Genomic DNA, 18,654 nt, shown 5'->3' with positions numbered 1-18,654 from the left:
ATTTTGATATTTTTTTACTCTTTGTTTATGCAGCTAGCAGTAGCTGTTCGCCAAATACTGCAATTTTCCCTCAAATCACTTATTAAGTTTCCTTAATTACCTAGCTTACCTTCCAGCAATTATACATTTATTGAAAAATTAGACCTCACCCTGGTTAATTTGATACCCCATTTGTCCAGGAAAGTTGCTACTCACCATATAGCGGAGATGCTGAGTCGAGATAGGCACCAACAAAAAGATTCACACAATTAAGGCCTTTGTCAACCACACACACACATCAAACACATCAAACACAACTCACACAAACGTCTGCAGTCTTAGGCAACTGAAACCGCACTGCGAGCAGCAGCACCAGTGCATGATGGGAGTGGCAACTGGGCGAGGGTGAGGAGGACGCTGGAGCGGGGGAAGGGGAGGGATAGTATGGTGGGGGTGGCAGACAGTGAAGTGCTGCAGTTTAGACGGAGGACAGGAGAGACGGTGGTGAGTGGGGGGGGGGGGGGGGGGGGGGGGGGGGGGGAGCTGGATAGGGGGTCGGGAAGGGAGCAGAAAGGTGAGAAATAAAAAGAAATTAAAACCACTGGGTGTGGGCGGTGAGATAACGGCTGTGTAGTGCTGGAATGGGAACAGGGAGCGGGCTGGATGGGTGAGGACAGCAACTAACAAAGGTTGAGGCCAGGAGGGTTATGAGAAAGTAGGATGTATTGCAGGGAAAGTTCTCACCTGCACAATTCAGAAAAGCTGGTGTTGGTGGGAAGGATCCATATGGCAGTCACTGAAATGAGGGATATCATCTTTGGTAGCACGTTCAGCAACAGGGTGGTCCAATTGTTTCTTGGCCACAGTTTGTCGGTGGCCATTCATGCATAGACAGCTTGTTTGTTGTCATGCCCACATAGATTTGCAGCACAGTGATTGCAGCTTAGCTTGTAAATCACATGACTGTTTTCTCCAGTAGCCCTGCCTTTGATGGGATAGGTGGTGTTTGTGACTGGACTGGAGTAGGTGGTGGTGGAAGGATATATAGGACAGGTCTTGCATCTAAGTCTATTACAGGAATGAGCCATGAGGTAAGGGGTTGGGAGCTGGGGTTGTGTAGGGATGGGCAAGTATATTGTGTAGGTTCGGTGGACGGCAGAATACCACTGTGGAAGGGGGTGGGAAGGATAGTGGGCAGGACATTTCTCACTTCAGGGCATGATGAGAGGTAGTCAAAACCCTAGCGGAGAATGTAATTCAATTGCTCCAGTCCTGGGCAGTACTGAGGTACAAGCGGAATGCTCCTCTGTGGCCAGACGGTGGGTCCTTGTGAGTTGGTAGGGAGACTGGAAAGATAAGGCATGGGAGGATAATTACGGTTTGAGAAGGCTTCAGTAAGACCCTTGGTATATTTTTGAGAGGCACCACTCTTCACTGTAGATGCAATGACCACAGGTGGCTAGGCTTCAGGGCTACCTGTGAAACCAGTCATGTGATTTACAACATAAGCTGCAATCACTGTGCTGAATTTATGGAGGCATGACAACAAACAAGCTGTCTGTACGCACAGATGGCCACTGTCAAACTGTGGCCAAGAAACAATTGGACCACCCTGTTTGTGAACATGCTGCCAAACATGATATCCCCTCATTTCAATGACAGCCCTATGGATCCTTCCCACCAACATCAGCTTTTCTGAATTTTGCAGGTGAGAACTTTCCCTGCAATACATCCTACTTTCCCATAACCCTCCTGGCTTCAACCTTCATTAGTCACTGTCCCCACCCATCCAGCCCACTCCCTTTCCCATTCCAGCACTACACAGCCGTCATCTTACCGCCACACACAGTCTTTTAATTTCTTTTTATTTCTCATCTTTCCCCTCCCCCCCCCCCCCCCCCCCACCTTCTCTCCTGCCCTCCATCTAAACTGAAGCACTTCACTGTCTGCCACCCCCCACCATACTATCCATCCCCCTTCCCCTCCCCCTCCACGACCCAGCCTCCTCCTTACCCCCACCCAGTTGCCACTCCCATCATGCACTGGTGCTGCTGCTCGCATTGTGGTTTCAGTTGCCTAAGACTTCAGACGTGTGTGCGAGTTGCGTTTACGCGTGTTTGATGAAGACCTTAATGGCCGAAAGCTATGATTGTGTGGATCTTTTTTGTTATGCCCATTGTGACTCAGCATCTCCGCTATATTGTGAGTAGCAACTTTCCTTCTCTAATATTATTACATTCCATCCTGGATTTTCCACTGTTTGATTTAATAATAATAATAAACCCCGTGGAGGCCCGGGAAAAGAATAGGCCTCCGGTATGTTCTGTCAGTCGTAAAAGGCGACGAAAAGAACAAACCACTAATAGGGCTAACCCCCGTTTTAGTGTGATTAGTTGGTTCAGGACAGAACTAAAGAAGCCTCGGACAAGCGCCGTCATGGTCGGGAACGACGTTTGAACCCTATGCCCACCCACAATGGTAACGACACTGCTAGCCAACTGGAAAATGATTTAAATCCAAATAGAGGTGTTTTGCAGGTTATGCTTCCTGCAACCACCCTAGAAGGAAAACAAAGACAGAGGTTGAGATGGTCAGATGAAGTTAATCGACACCTCATGTTCTGTTCTTACCAAGCAACAAACCTAGGAACCAACACAACTGGATACAGATCACAAGTATACACAACAATTTATTATCAGATACCCAGAATTAAATTTTTTAACAGAACAACGACTAGCTGATCAGATCCGTGTAATAATAAAAAATAACAGGATACCCCAGTCAGAATTAGAAAACATCAAACAACAAGTACAACAAATACTGGAACAAAATAATGTGCAATCAGAAGAAGAAGAACATACAGTAATGGACTCAAACATCCCAGAGCAAACAAACAAAGAACAACACGTATCAATTAAACAATCAGAGGAAAACGAAATCTTAAGACAGCCACCAGAACAAGCACAAATAGAACTCAAAGTAACACACATGTTAGATATAGAAGAAAAATTTCAGCTGACATATATAGAATACAAAGACACAAATACAGACATTAGACCATTCTTGCATAGACCGCCAAATAACCCACAAGTTGAAACAACAATAAAAAACTATCAACACAATCATACACAACAAAATAAATGAAAACACAACTATGGAATAGTTACAACTACTGGTTTATATAGGAGCACTCACTACACTAAATATACACACTAGGCAGAGATCAGAACCAACCAACACACAGAAGAAACCCACAAAACCAGCATGGCAACACAGGCTACAGATCAGAATAGAAAAACTGAGAAAAGACATCCGACAGCTAACACAATTTATAGGAAATGAAATGTCAGAAAAAAAACGAAAAAGGTTAGGTAAAATCTCACAACAAGAAGCGATGGAGCAATTAGACGAAAAGAAGCAGAAATTACAAGCATTGGCCAAACGACTTAGAAGATACAAAAAAAGTGAAAAAAGGAAGGAAACAAAACCAAACATTCAACACAAACCACAATAAATTTTACCAGACAATAGATAACACACACATTAAAATAGACAGTCCACCAAACATAACAGACATGGAACACTTCTGGAGCAACATATGGTCAAACCCGGTACAACATAACAGGCATGCACGGTAGATACAAGCAGAAACAGATACATACAAGATGATATCACAAATGCCTGAAGTGATAATTCTGCAACATGAAGTCACCCAAGCAATTAATTCTACTCACAATGGAAAGCCCCTGGAAAAGATAAAATAGCAAATTTCTGGCTAAAGAAGTTCACCTCAACAAATTCACATCTAACTAAATTATTTAACAGTTACATTGCAGACCCATACACATTCCCTGATACACTTACACATGGAATAACTTATCTGAAACCTAAAGATCAAGCAAACCCAGCAAACCCAGCTAAATATCGCCCCATAACCTGCCTACCAACAATATACAAAATATTAACTTCAGTCATTACACAGAAATTAATGACACATACAACACAGAACAAAATTATAAATGAAGAACAAAAAGGCTGTTGCAAAGGAGCACGAGGATGTAAAGAGCAACTGATAATAGATGCAGAGGTGATATATCAAGCTAAAACTAAACAAAGGTCGCTACACTATGCATACACTGATTACCAAAAAGCTTTTGATAGTGTACCCCACTCATGGTTACTACAAATATTAGAAATATACAAAGTAGATCCTAAACTGATACAGTTCCTAAACATAGTAATGAAAAATTGGAAAACCACACTTAATATCCAAACAAATTCAAATAATATCACGTCACAGCCAATACAGATATACCAAGGAGACTCATTAAGTCCTTTCTGGTTCTGCCTTGCTCTGAACCCACTATCCAACATGCTAAATAATACAAATTATGGATACAATATTACTGGAACATACCCACACAAAATCACACATTTGCTATACATGGATGATCTAAAACTACTGGCAGCAACAAAATCAACAACTCAACCAATTACTAAAGATAATAGAAGTATTCAGCAATGATATAAATATGGCTTTTGGAACAGACAAATGTAAGAAAAATAGCTTAGTCAAGGGAAAACACACTAAACGGGAAGATTACATATTGGATAACCACAGCGACTGCATAGAAGCGATGGAAAAAACAGATGCCTATAAATATCTAGGATACAGACAAAAAAATAGGAATAGATAATACAAATATTAAAGAAGAACTAAAAGAAAAATATAGACAAAGACTAACAAAAATACTGAAAACAGAACTGACAGCAAGAAACAAGACAAAAGCTATAAATAATTATGCTATACCAATATTGACCTACTCATTTGGAGTAGTGAAATGGACTAACACAGACCAAGAAGCACTCAATACACTTACACGATCACAATGCCATAAATATAGAATACATCACATACTTCAGCAACAGAAAGATTCACATTAAGCAGAAAGGAAGGAGGAAGGGGATTTATCGACATAAAAAACCTACATTATGGACAGGTAGACAATTTAAGAAAATTCTTTTTAGAACGAGCAGAAACTAGCAAAATACACAAAGCAATCACTCATATAAATACATCGGCTACGCCACTGCAATTTCTTAACCACTTCTACAATCCTTTAGATCACATAACATCAACAGATACGAAGAAAGTAAATTGGAAAAAGAAAACACTACATGTCAAGCACCCGTATTATCTAACACAGCCACACATCGATCAAGACGCATCCAACACATGGCTAAGAAAAGGCAATATATACAGTGAGACGGAAGGATTCATGATTGCAATACAGGATCAAACAATAAAACACCAGATATTACAGTAAGCATATTATTAAAGATCCCAATACCACAACAGATAAATGCAGACTTTGCAAACAACAAATAGAAACAGTAGATCACATCACAAGCAGGTGTACAATACTAGCAAATACAGAATACCCCAGAAGACATGACAATGTAGCAAAAATAATACATCAACAGCTGGCCTTACAACATAAACTTATAAAACAACACGTTCCCACATACAAGTATGCACCACAAAATGTACTGGAGAATGATGAATACAAATTATACTGGAACAGAACCATTACAACAGATAAAACAACACCACATAACAAACCTGACATCATACTCACCAATAAAAAGAAGAAATTAACACAACTAATCGAAATATCCATACCCAATACAACAAATATACAAAAGAAAACAGGAGAAAAAATTGAAAAATACATCCATCTGGCGGAGGAAGTCAAGGACATGTGGCATCAGGATAAAGTTGACATTATACCAATTATACTATCAACTACAGGAGTCATACCACACAATATCCACCAGTACATCAATGCAATACAGCTACATCCAAACTTATATATACAACTACAGAAATCCGTAATTATTGATACACGTTCAATTACCCGAAAGTTCCTAAATGCAATATAACATATACTGTACAGTTAAAAGGCAGTCACGCTTGATCAAGGTCCGCGTCACTTTCCATTTTTGACCAGACATAACGTCTGAGAAAAGAAAGAAATAATAATAATAATAATGTGAAAACAACCTGTCCTAGGGCACTTAAATAACAATTTCATTCTTAGAACAAAAGTTTTTTTCTGTTTTTTATATGTTGCATGTTCAAGATATTTTCTTTTGAAAACCAAACAATGAAACCCCCATGTTGGAATATCAACAATGTAAGGGAAACTATAGATTGCTACTTATCACAAACATGATATGTTAATTTGCAGACAGGCACTATCTAGGCACTACCTGTCCTCTCACCTCCTCCCTTCCCCCGTCTTCCAATCTCTTTGTGTGCCACCAATGCATCCATCCATCTTTCTCTACTCCTCTCCTTTTTAGCTCTATTACCCCCCCTCCCCTACCCACCTCCCTGTCGCATAGCTTCCCGACACAGCACCACTTGGCAGTCTAGTTACTGTACGCTCCAACAGAAGTGCATTTCTCTTCCCCCCCCCCCCCCCCCTATTCCTCTTCCCCATCATCTCCACAAGGCTGCTTACATTTACATTCCATGTAACATTCGTATTCTGGTCCGAGCTGCCAGAGATGGCAGTCATGTGTGCACGAGGTGTGCCTGCTTGTGTGTGTTTCTATTTGTTTCTTTTCCTGACAAAGGCTGTGGCTGAAAGCTTATGTGTAAGTGTATTTTAGTTGTGCCTGCCTGCAACTTAACATGTCATCTTTACAGTAAGTGGTAATCTATCATTTCCTTACATTCACTTTGCACATTGTCTCCTTTGTTGTTTGGCCTCTTTTTCTGCAGTTGGAGTTATAAAAGTTACATAGGTTAAATACTGTCATTTACTACTGTAATGTGGAGTATTGATTTAAGTGTGAGGAAGTCATTTCTGAAAGTACTTGTATGAAGTGTAGCCATGTATGGAAGTGAAACATGGACAATAAATAGTTTAGAGAACAAGAGAATAGAAGCTTTCGAAATGTTGTGCTACACAAGAATGCTGAAGATTAGATGGATAGATCACGCAACTAATGAGGAGCTACTGAATAAAATTGGGGAGAGGAGGAATTTGTGACACAACTTGACTAGAAGAAAAGATCAGTCGGTAGGACATGTTCTGAGGCATCAAGGAATCACCAATTTAGTACTGGAGGGCAGTGTGAAAGGTAAAAATCATAGAGGGAGACCAACAGATGAATACACGAAGCAGATTCAGAAGGGTGTAGGTTGCAGTAGGTACTTGGAGATGATGAAGTTTGCACAGGATAGAGTAGCATGGAGAGTTGCAGCAAACCAGTCTCCAGACAGAAGACCACAACAATAACAACAACAACAACAACAACTTGTATAGCTCCAATTGCAGAAAAAAGACACTCAAAAACAAAGAAGACAATGTGTAAAGAAAATGTAAGGAAAAGATAGATTGCTACTTACCATACAGATGACACATTAAGCTGCAGACAGGCACAACTAAAAGACACTTACACTAAGTTTTCAGCCACAGCCTACTGACTGAAATCAGACTGTAACAATGCTGCAAAATGTGCCCGCAATCCTCAAAACGTTCAGCACTTAAAATATGCACCTGCCTCAAGATTGTGTGATAAGAGTACACGAAGAATCCTGCATAACGAACTTCACATGCACCTCTAGAAATTTTAAAAGAGTTGTTTCCCAGACAGCTCTTCACGAGGAGATATCCCCTAGCCCCCAAAGTCACCCAATTTTTCACCTTGTTATTTATTTCTTCGGGGGACTCTTCAAGGCTCAAGTGTACACACATCACCCCACAATAATGTAAGCACTTACAAGGAGGCAGTGGCCGAGGAAGTGGTTGCTACTCCATGGAAATGCCACGAATAATTATGGATAACTTCTAGGAAAGGCTTCACCAATGTGTCAACAACAGAGAACACTGTTTACTAGCCCTAATTTTAAAAACCAGCTAATTTAAAATGGCATACTGTTTGTTGTTCACAAATAAAAAGGTTTTTCTCAGTATATTTTCTATGTTTATCATGTTGTTGTTGTTGTGGTCTTCAGTCCTGAGACTGGTTTGATGCAGCTCTCCATGCTACTCTATCCTGTGCAAGCTTTTTCATCTCCCAGTACCTACTGCAACCTACATCCTTCTGAATCTGCTTAGTGTATTCATCTCTTGGTCTCCCTCTACGATTTTTACCCTCCACGCTGCCCTCCAATACTAAATTGGTGATCCCTTGATGCCTCAGAACATGTCCTACCAACCGATCCCTTCTTCTGGTCAAGTTGTGCCACAAACTTCTCTTCTCCCAAATCCTATTCAATACTTCCTCATTAGTTATGTGATCTACCCATCTAATCTTCAGCATTCTTCTGTAGCACCACATTTCGAAAGCTTCTATTCTCTTCTTGTCCAAACTATTTATCGTCCATGTTTCACTTCCATACATGGCTACACTCCATACGAATACTTTCAGAAATGACTTCCTGACACTTAAATCTATACTGGATGTTAACAAATTTCTCTTCTTCAGAAACGCTTTCCTTGCCATTGCCAGCCTACATTTTATATCCTCTCTACTTCGACCATCATCAGTTATTTTGCTCCCCAAATAGCAAAACTCCTTTACTACTTTAAGTGCCTCATTTCCTAATCTAATTCCCTCAGCATCACCCGAATTAATTAGACTACATTCCATTATCCTTGTTTTGCTTTTGTTGATGTTCATCTTATATCCTCCTTTCAAGACACTGTCCATTCCATTCAACTGCTCTTCCAAGTCCTTTGCTGTCTCTGACAGAATTACAATGTCATCGGCGAACCTCAAAGTTTTTATTTCTTCTCCATGAATTTTAATACCTACTCCGAATTTTTCTTTTGTTTCCTTTACTGCTTGCTCAATATACAGATTGAACAACATCGGGGAGAGGCTACAACCCTGTCTTACTCCCTTCCCAACCACTGCTTCCCTTTCATGTCCCTCGACTCTTATAACTGCCATCTGGTTTCTGTACAAATTGTAAATAGCCTTTCGCTCCCTGTATTTTACCCCTGCCACCTTTAGAATTTGAAAGAGAGTATTCCAGTCAACATTGTCAAAAGCTTTCTCTAAGTCTACAAATGCTAGAAACGTAGGTTTGCCTTTCCTTAATCTTTCTTCTAAGATAAGTCGTAAGGTCAGTATTGCCTCACGTGTTCCAGTGTTTCTACGGAATCCAAACTGATCTTCCCCGAGGTTGGCTTCTACTAGTTTTTCCATTCGTCTGTAAAGAATTCGTGTTAGTATTTTGCAGCTGTGACTTATTAAGCTGATAGTTCGGTAATTTTCACATCTGTCAACACCTGCTTTCTTTGGGATTGGAATTATTATATTCTTCTTGAAGTCTGAGGGTATTTCGCCTGTTTCATACATCTTGCTCACCAGATGGTAGAGTTTTGTCAGGACTGGCTCTCCCACGGCCGTCAGTAGTTCCAATGGAATATTGTCTACTCCGGGAGCCTTGTTTCGACTCAGATCTTTCAGTGCTCTGTCAAACTCTTCACGCAGTATCATACCTCCCATTTCATCTTCATCTACATCCTCTTCCATTTCCATAATATTGTCCTCAAGTACATCGCCCTTGTATAGACCCTCTATATACTCCTTCCACCTTTCTGCTTTCCCTTCTTTGCTTAGAACTGGGTTTCCATCTGAGCTCTTGATATTCACACAAGTCGTTCTCTTATCTCCAAAGGTCTCTTTAATTTTCCTGTAGGCGGTATCTATCTTACCCCTAGTGAGATAGGCCTCTACATCCTTACATTTGTCCTCTAGCCATCCCTGCTTAGCCATTTTGCACTTCCTGTCGATCTCATTTTTGAGACGTTTGTATTCCTTTTTGCCTGTTTCACTTACTGCATTTTTATATTTTCTCCTTTCATCAATTAAATTCAATATTTCTTCTGTTACCCAAGGATTTTTACTAGCCCTCGTCTTTTTACCTACTTGATCCTCTGCTGCCTTCACTACTTCATCCCTCAAAGCTACCCATTCTTCTTCTACTGTATTTATTTCCCCCATTCCTGTCAATTGCTCCCTTATGCTCTCCCTGAATCTCTGTACGACCTCTGGTTCTTTTAGTTTATCCAGGTCCCATCTCCTTGAATTCCCACCTTTTTGCAGTTTCTTCAGTTTTAATCTACAGGTCATAACCAATAGATTGTGGTCAGAGTCCACATCTGCCCCTGGAAATGTCTTACAATTTAAAACCTGGTTCCTAAATCTCTGTCTTACCATTATATAATCTATCTGATACCTTTTAGTATCTCCAGGGTTCTTCCATGTATACAACCTTCTTTCATGATTCTTAAACCAAGTGTTAGCTATGATTATGTTGTGCTCTGTGCAAAATTCTACCAGGCGGCTTCCTCTTTCATTTCTGTCCCCTAATCCATATTCACCTACTATGTTTCCTTCTCTCCCTTTTCCTACACTCGAATTCCAGTCACCCATGACTATTAAATTTTCGTCTCCCTTCACAATCTGAATAATTTCTTTTATTTCATCATACATTTCTTCAATTTCTTCGTCATCTGCAGAGCTAGTTGGCATATAAACTTGTACTACTGTAGTAGGCGTGGGCTTCGTATCTATCTTGGCCACAATAATGCGTTCACTATGCTGTTTGTAGTAGCTTACCCTCATTCCTATTTTCCTATTCATTATTAAACCTACTCCTGCATTACCCCTATTTGATTTTGTGTTTATAACCCTGTAGTCACCTGACCAGAAGTCTTGTTCCTCCTGCCACCGAACTTCACTAATTCCCACTATATCTAACTTCAACCTATCCATTTCCCTTTTTAAATTTTCTAACCTACCTGCCCGATTAAGGGATCTGACATTCCACGCTCCGATCCGTAGAACGCCAGTTTTCTTTCTCCTGATAACGACATCCTCTTGAGTAGTCCCCGCCCGGAGATCCGAATGGGGGACTATTTTACCTCCGGAATATTTTACCCAAGAGGACGCCATCATCATGTAATCATACAGTAAAGCTGCATGCCCTCGGGAAAAATTACGGCTGTAGTTTCCCCTTGCTTTCAGCCGTTCGCAGTACCAGCACAGCAAGGCCGTTTTGGTTATTGTTACAAGGCCAGATCAGTCAATCATCCAGACTGTTGCCCTTGCAGCTACTGAAAAGGCTGCTGCCCCTCTTCAGGAACCACACGTTTGTCTGGCCTCTCAACAGATACCCCTCCGTTGTGGTTGCACCTACGGTACGGCTATCTGTATCGCTGAGGCACGCAAGCCTCCCCACCAACGGCAAGGTCCATGGTTCATGGGGGGGAGGATGTTTATCATTACTTTTTGAAATTCGGGAAGTCGTTTTGCTGGACCCTGTATCGAAATAAATGCAAGCATATTAGTATGCTATTGCCATTATCTACATCTACATCCATACTCCGCAAGCCACCTGATGGTGTGTGGCAGAGGGTACCTTGAGTACCTCTATCGGTTCTCCCTTCTATTCCAGTCTCGTATTGTTCGTGGAAAGAAGGATTGTCAGTAGGCCTCTGTGTGGCTCTAATTTCTCTGATTTTATCCTCATGGTCTCTTCGCGAGATATACGTAGGAGGGAGCAATATACTGCTTGACTCCTTGGTGAAGAAACTTCAACAAAAGCCTGTACCGAGCTACTGAGCATCTCTCTTGCAGAGTCTTCCACTGCAGTTTATCTGTCATCTCCGTAACGCTTTCATGATTACTAAATGATCCTGTAATGAAGCGTGCTGCTCTCCGTTGGATCTTCTCTCTCTCTCTTCTATCAACCCTATCTGGTACGGATCCCACACTGGTGAGCAGTATTCAAGCAGCGGGCGAACAAGCGTACTCTAACCTACTTCCTTTGTTTTCGGATTGCATTTCCTTAGGATTCTTCCACTGAATCTCAGTCTAGCATCTGCTTTACCGATGATCAACTTTATATGATCATTCCATTTTAAATCACTCCTAATGCGTACTCCCAAATAATTTATGGCATTAACTGCTTCCAGTTGCTGACCTGCTATATTGTAGCTAAATGATAAGGGATCTTTCTTTCTATGTATTCGCAGCACATTACACTTGTCTATAGTGAGATTCAATTGCCATTCCCTGCACAATGCGTCAATTCGCTGCAGATCCTCCTGCATTTCAGTACAATTTTCCATTGTTACAACCTCTCGATATACCACAGCATCATCTGCAAAAAGCCTCAGTGAACTTCCGATGTCTTCCACAAGGTCATTTATGTACACTGTGAATAGCAACGGTCCTACGACACTCCCCTGCAGCACACTTGAAATCACTCTTACTTCGGAAGACTTCTCTCCATTGAGAATGACATGCTGCGTTCTGTTATCTAAGAACTCTTCAATCCAATCACACAATTGGTCTGATAGTCCATATGCTCTTACTTTGTTCATTAAACGACTGTGGGGAACTGTATCAAATGCCTTGCGAAAGTCAAGAACATGGCATCTACCTGGGAACCTGTGTCTATGGCCCTATGAGTCTCATGGACTACCATGATCTCCACTGCTTTGGTAATACACAGTCAAACTGTGAAGTTTATAACCAGTCTGATTCTGTAGCTGTAGCAAAAAAAGCAGAAGGAAATATGTCACAACAAGTCGTGACAAAAGACACTTTCTTTTTAAGTTTTTCGAGTTATTAGTCTGTTATCTCATATCCTAGTCATCAAGACTTTTGATATGGCCTTCCCCAGAGAGTACTAAATAATAGTAGAATATAATAAAATATGTCAGATTTAATTTGAGTACCAGTGGAATATAGGCCCATTTGCAAATGCGCCTCCACCTAATCATCTTGTTTTAGAGCCTTATGTGCTCCAACTGCAAAATCAAATTTAGTTTTTACATAATTTATAATACGGTCTTTCTAATGAATATGGCTTAGAAGACTGCAGATTTTTTTTTTTTTTTTTTAATCCCTGTGAAGGTGGGCCAAAAATTGTCATTTTGAAGTGTGTAGAAAAACTGTCTGCTTTGTCCTCAATTTGTAAACTGTTGGAAAGCAGTGGAAGAATGAAAGTTTATTAGTATAAAGTTCAAGGTTTATTCTGCAATTACTCCCGGAGATATAAAAAGCTGAAATTCAGATTTTTTCTGAGCATACATTTTTATTGGTCGATTTTGCTTAAAATTATCTGTAAAAAATTTGCTCAAGAAATCTTATTATTTTCCTTAAGAAAGGGCAAAAAGAGTTGTATGACATGACCCCCCCCCCCCCCCAATAAAATATTGCCAGATATATAAATGCCTCAAAGGTGCCACAAAGTAATGCGTGCACTGCTGATAGCTATGTTATGCTACGTTTTGAGGTTAAAAACACTATATGTCTGGAAGTATTGAACTGGCGGGAGTAAAACTTTACAGATATTCACTGGTTACATGAGCGAATGTTCACACAAATTTTCAGCAAAATCCATGATGGTCATGCAGGAACTTTTTCTGAGATTAGCCCAGTTGGCATCTGCCCATTAGTAGATTACAAATCCGTTCTTGAAACTGGGAATTGCTGGATTGCTGGTTCGAGTCTAGTTTCGGTCATTACATTTTTAGTTTTCTTCCATTCAGTTAGAAATTCGACGTCATATAAATATATGCTAATTAGCACATATTTAATTGTCTTTTATGAAAAATGCATGTCGTCTTCTTTCTAATTACATATCACACAAAAAAATCCAGTTTTTCATTGCAGATATAAATCCCTAATCACAGTTCCTTTATATATACTATAAGGTTGTTTAAAAAAAAAAAGAAAAACATTTCAGATTATTGTTTTCCCTTCTGCATGTACCCTACTCTTCACTGAAACGCCCATGGAACATAAACCACTGTTTAAAAATTTCCGACACCTGGGAATCAAAGGCCACTCCTATGGCAGTTGGGCATCCTACCATAGAGCCACACAGTCCATCAAAACAGTCAACTTGCTTTACTGCGTTGAACAAGTTCGAGGAACTTAAAACAAAATAGAACCTAAGAAGAGGAAAGTTACAAAGGAGCTGAGAACTTTTCAAGACAAGTGGACAGTAAACTAATTTTTTGTGGAATATAAAACAAAACCAATATGTATGATATGCAAGGAATCTGTCTCAGTTCAAAAGAATATAACATCAAACATCATTATGAGACTAAACATACAGTTATGTTTGATAAGTACAATGGACAATTTTGACAAGACCAGATAAACAACTTAAAAAGGAAACTTTTTGCTCAACAGCAGATATTTACAAGGGTGAATCCAGAGTCAACATGCTATGTGAAAGCAAGTTATGAAGTAGCTCTGATACTGGTCAAAAAGTCAAAGCCATATTCAGATGGCGAAATATATAATGATGCTTAGATCACTAGAAGTGTGGATAACATTGGAAGACAAACTGAAGATAATTTAAAAAAATCATGCGCCTGAGTTTAAATTTTATTCTCTAGCTTTAGATGAATGCACGGATATGAGGGATATAGCCCAAGTGGCGATTTATGTCAGAGGTGTTGATGCCCATTTTAATAAAATAGAAGAGCTACCAACACTGTACCCACTTAAGGCTATCGTGAAGTCATGAGATATATTAGAAACAATTATACTGACATTAAGTCACTTTTCATTAGAACTTGACAACTTATCGGGGCTAACTGTGGATGGTGCTCCAGCAATAGCTGGGAATCATGAAGGTTTAGTTCAGTTGATTGAATACGAGGCCTGCAAAGTTGGCAACAAGTCAGTGCTAAATTTTCATCACATTACCCATCAAGGGAATTTATGTGCCAAGTGCCTCAAAATGGACCATCTCATGAAGATAGTTGTCAAAATAGTGGAGTTCATTAAGTCGAAAGGATTAAATCACCGCCAGTTCCAAGAATTTCTGATGTCATTGGATTCAGAGCGTAATAAGATGGCTAAGAGTGTTTGATTGTTGAGAAAAGTGTTTGATTTGAAGCAAGAAATACAATCATTCTTCAAAAGCAGCTCAGAGTCCCGGAGTTTGAAGATAAAGAAAATCTTCCCGACTCTGCATTCTCCGTCAATATAACCAGCCAAGGAAAAGATCAGCTGATTAATGCCATTCATGAACTTATTTCCACATTTCAAATGAAACTTGGACCTTGGGAACATCAGTGACAAACAAAAAACTTCACACATTTTCCTATGCTGTCAAAGCAATTGGATGTCACACAGGTGGCAGCAATTAAATATGCTTCTTTGATATCTGACTTGAAAAACAAATTCAAAAACCAATTTCAAGATTTTAAGCAAAATTGTCTGCTTTTTTCTGTATCTCCTCACCATTCTCTGCAGTCTAGATTTCATTACCAGGACATTTATAAATGAAATGCTGCAAAATGTGATATGATGCACAGTTAAATGAGAAATTTAATTACGTCAGTTTGGAAGAGTTCTATAAAACAGGTTTGGACACGAAGAAACAAAGTATTTTACAAACATGCTTTAAAACAATTTCATTATTGGAAATTCTTATGAGTGTGAACATTTTTTTAGTTGGATGAATTACATCAAATCACAAACAAGAACACGAATTGGCTCTGAGCACTATGGGACTTAACATCTATGGTCATCAGTCCCCTAGAACTACTTAAACCTAACTAACCTAAGGACATCACACAACACCCAGCCATCACGAGGCAGAGAAAATCCCTGACCCCGCCGGGAATCGAACCCGGGAACCCGGGCGTGGGAAGCGAGAACGCTACCGCACGACCACGAGCTGCGGGCGAACACAAATTACTGATGTTCATCTCGAAAACTCTTTGCATGTAGTAGCAACTGCAGTTGACATCAACATTGACTCAGTTCAGTCAAACAAAGCCAGACATCCCACAACACTGTATCAGAAGCAAAAGTTTCTTAATAGTTTGAAATAATGATAATGTATAAAGTCGCTAAGTGCGCCGATTCTCAAATACTAGATGAATGAATGAAATCCAGGTATCTGCACGTCATCAGTTATGCTGTCTCAAGACAAACGCACAGTTTGTAACTGTAATACCTGTCTTACTCCATTAAACTTTTAAAATGGTAACACAATTTTAAGTTTTGTCAATAATTACGCAGAACATTGAAATCGAATCTATGTTGCCCTTGTGCTGCAACTGGAATAGAGTTCCGCGTTAGTGTTTTAGTAATATAGATAATATCCGAAAGTCACAACAAAAGTGATATATATTAGTAATATTAAACGACAGGTAAATCTTTAAAATATCTGTAACACTTCCCACTGTTGTTAATGTGATAAGAGTTTTATAGATAATGTGAAGACTCATACAATTTTATGTTTAAGATATGCTTAATGTGCTTGTACTTACCATTAACAACAGTTGGGATTTACCGTCCGTCTTGAAATAATAGTAATAGTTATACATATACTGAAACAACTGGGTGTCTCATAAACATCAATACTTGTATTTTGAATGTACTCTCTGTGTTGTTCTATTTTCTTTTCCAATTACCATCTTTCAATATCTGTCCAATAGCCCAATAACCATGTGTAGTTGTCCTTTGTATTAAACTTCAGATTGGAATTTTCTTTTGAAAGTACCTGTTTGGATCCTTTTCTTCAACTTCAAGCAATTTCTTATTCCAGTAACTGCTCTGATTTGGTCCATCACGGCGAGCTTTCTTCATTACTTTGTCCAGTTCTCTCTTTCTCGGAGTTGATGCTGCAACACAATAACTTGAATGAGACAGATTCGTGAAGAGTTCATTAGATGAAAACAGACAGTGAAAAATGTGAGTCTCCGTAATTACTAGAGAATATTATAATTATTACACAAAATTTGTAATATTTAGTTAATCACAGCAATTTATCTTTTCAATTTTTGTAAAAACATTAAAAAAAGTGGTATCAAATGGAGAATAGAAAGAACAAAACTGTATGGACAGTCATGGATTTGGTGTCACCAATTTCATAACTGTTTATTTAATTGATAGACACGGAGTTTCTGGAACTTGCAGGTCCTGGAATTGGAATGCAAGAATTGTTACACTAGACTGAAGGGATGCTCTTCCACAAATAGAAAGCTGAGTGATGTGCACAGTGATGTAAGTATGCAATACAAGAAACAGAGATTAAACCAGTTATGTCACAAAGGCAAAGGTGTTTACCATGTAACTCTAGAAGGCTATAGAATTTTAAACTAGAGATATTTCAGTTCATATGCAAAAGCATAAATTTTATTATTAACTCCTTCCAGAGTTTGTGTCACATTTGTGATGGGGTACCTCTGTGGTTTTAGAAGATCACTGCAATAAACTACAAGAGATACAAAAAAAACACCATGTCAGTCCACCCAGCACCGCTCCAAGTTTCGATTCAAAACACATGCTGTGGTGCAGTTGCAGAGTGAACCACTAGGGTGCAGGGAGGAGACAACTGACAAGAGATACAAATAATAAACAAGCACCCCGGAGGTATACGAAAGATACACCAGCCAGCACGAATGTAGGAAACTAGACATTCAACAATATTGGCCTTATTGGCTAAGAAAGATGAGCTTCTGTTTATGGTATTTAAAAAGACAAGTGTCTGCACATATAATTTCAGTGTTCTGAGGAAGTCTAATGAATTTAGAGACTGGGTATACAAACTGTCTGCACCTACCATGAGCAAAACAATTTGATTCCAACAGTTATTTTGACTATTAACCCTTTCGCGGATGCTACGACTGAGCACCCTTGCCTGCCCAAATGGCTAGCTGGGGCAAATGTATTGTGTGCCTGTCCGGCGTATGACTCACACAACCCAGTGACTGCTGTAGCCTGACAGTCCCTAATAATTAGTCTTTCCTTCTCATTCAATCCGGTAAGTCTTCCTTGACCTGCAGTTCTGGGGAACTCTCCCCATTTCCTAGACCTCACCAGCTCTTTTTCTTCACCTCACTATCTTCCCCTTTAACCCTCCTGCTAGATGGAGCCACTGGCTCCAAAACTTGAAAATTTCATTGCCTGTACATGAGTTTTCTCCTGCAGTCACTTGCCGAGTACATTTTTTGTGTATCCAATTACATTATATGGAAATACACTGTACAGGATTGGGGTTAACTGGACAACCAAATGTCCACTACTTACACATGTTTATTTTGCTTCCCAGAGGGTAGAATTCCTTTGGTACATAGTTCATAATTTTGACATCTAGTTTACTGTTAAGATGATTTCTGCTATTACTTGTTCTTTCTTCAGTTTACTTTCAGCCCATATTCTGTGCTCACTCGAGTTTTCATTCCAGTCAGTACGTCCCATAATTCTCCCTCACTTTGACTGAGGATAGCATTGCCGCCAGCAAATCTTTAGGGTTGCTACTCAAACTTGGAAAGAAAATTCTCTGAGAATATCAGCAGGTGTGAGGAGGAAGATGGTGCCATGAAGTTCCTGATAAATTAACATAGTGAGCAGGGGAGGCGGGTCGGGGGGGATGGGGGGGAAGGGGGGAGGCAGATATATACCAGCCACGAGCAGTAGTTTAACCACAGTTTTTAAACACTGATAATTTATATAGACTAATATTCATATAATTAACACATTCTGAGATATTAAGTACTTCAAAATTTGTGATTTAAAAAACTCAATAAAATTAAATTTCAACGCTAGGTGGAAAACACCAAATTCCTCAAGATTTTATGAAATTCCTGAAATTACTGGAGATGT

At 39.6% G+C, this 18,654-nt stretch overlaps 1 protein-coding gene across 4 annotated transcripts in view; it reads right to left on the bottom strand.

Moving 5' to 3' along the window:
• LOC124712509 (serine/arginine repetitive matrix protein 1-like) overlaps window positions 1–18,654 on the bottom strand; it is a 148,322-nt gene that overhangs the window by 102,281 nt on the left and 27,387 nt on the right. For all 4 annotated transcript variants that reach the window (XM_047242816.1, XM_047242819.1, XM_047242818.1 and 1 more), the window contains exon 4: window positions 16,550–16,670. In XM_047242816.1, coding sequence (XP_047098772.1) covers window positions 16,550–16,670 — 121 coding nt within the window. The remainder of the gene's footprint in view (window positions 1–16,549; window positions 16,671–18,654) is intronic.

The sequence above is a fragment of the Schistocerca piceifrons genome, chromosome 8 (genome assembly GCF_021461385.2).
Source record: "Schistocerca piceifrons isolate TAMUIC-IGC-003096 chromosome 8, iqSchPice1.1, whole genome shotgun sequence".
Taxonomy (NCBI): Eukaryota; Metazoa; Arthropoda; class Insecta; order Orthoptera; family Acrididae; genus Schistocerca; species Schistocerca piceifrons.
The sequence above is the reverse complement of the archived record's forward strand: the minus strand, read 5'-3'. Positions and strand labels throughout refer to the sequence as shown.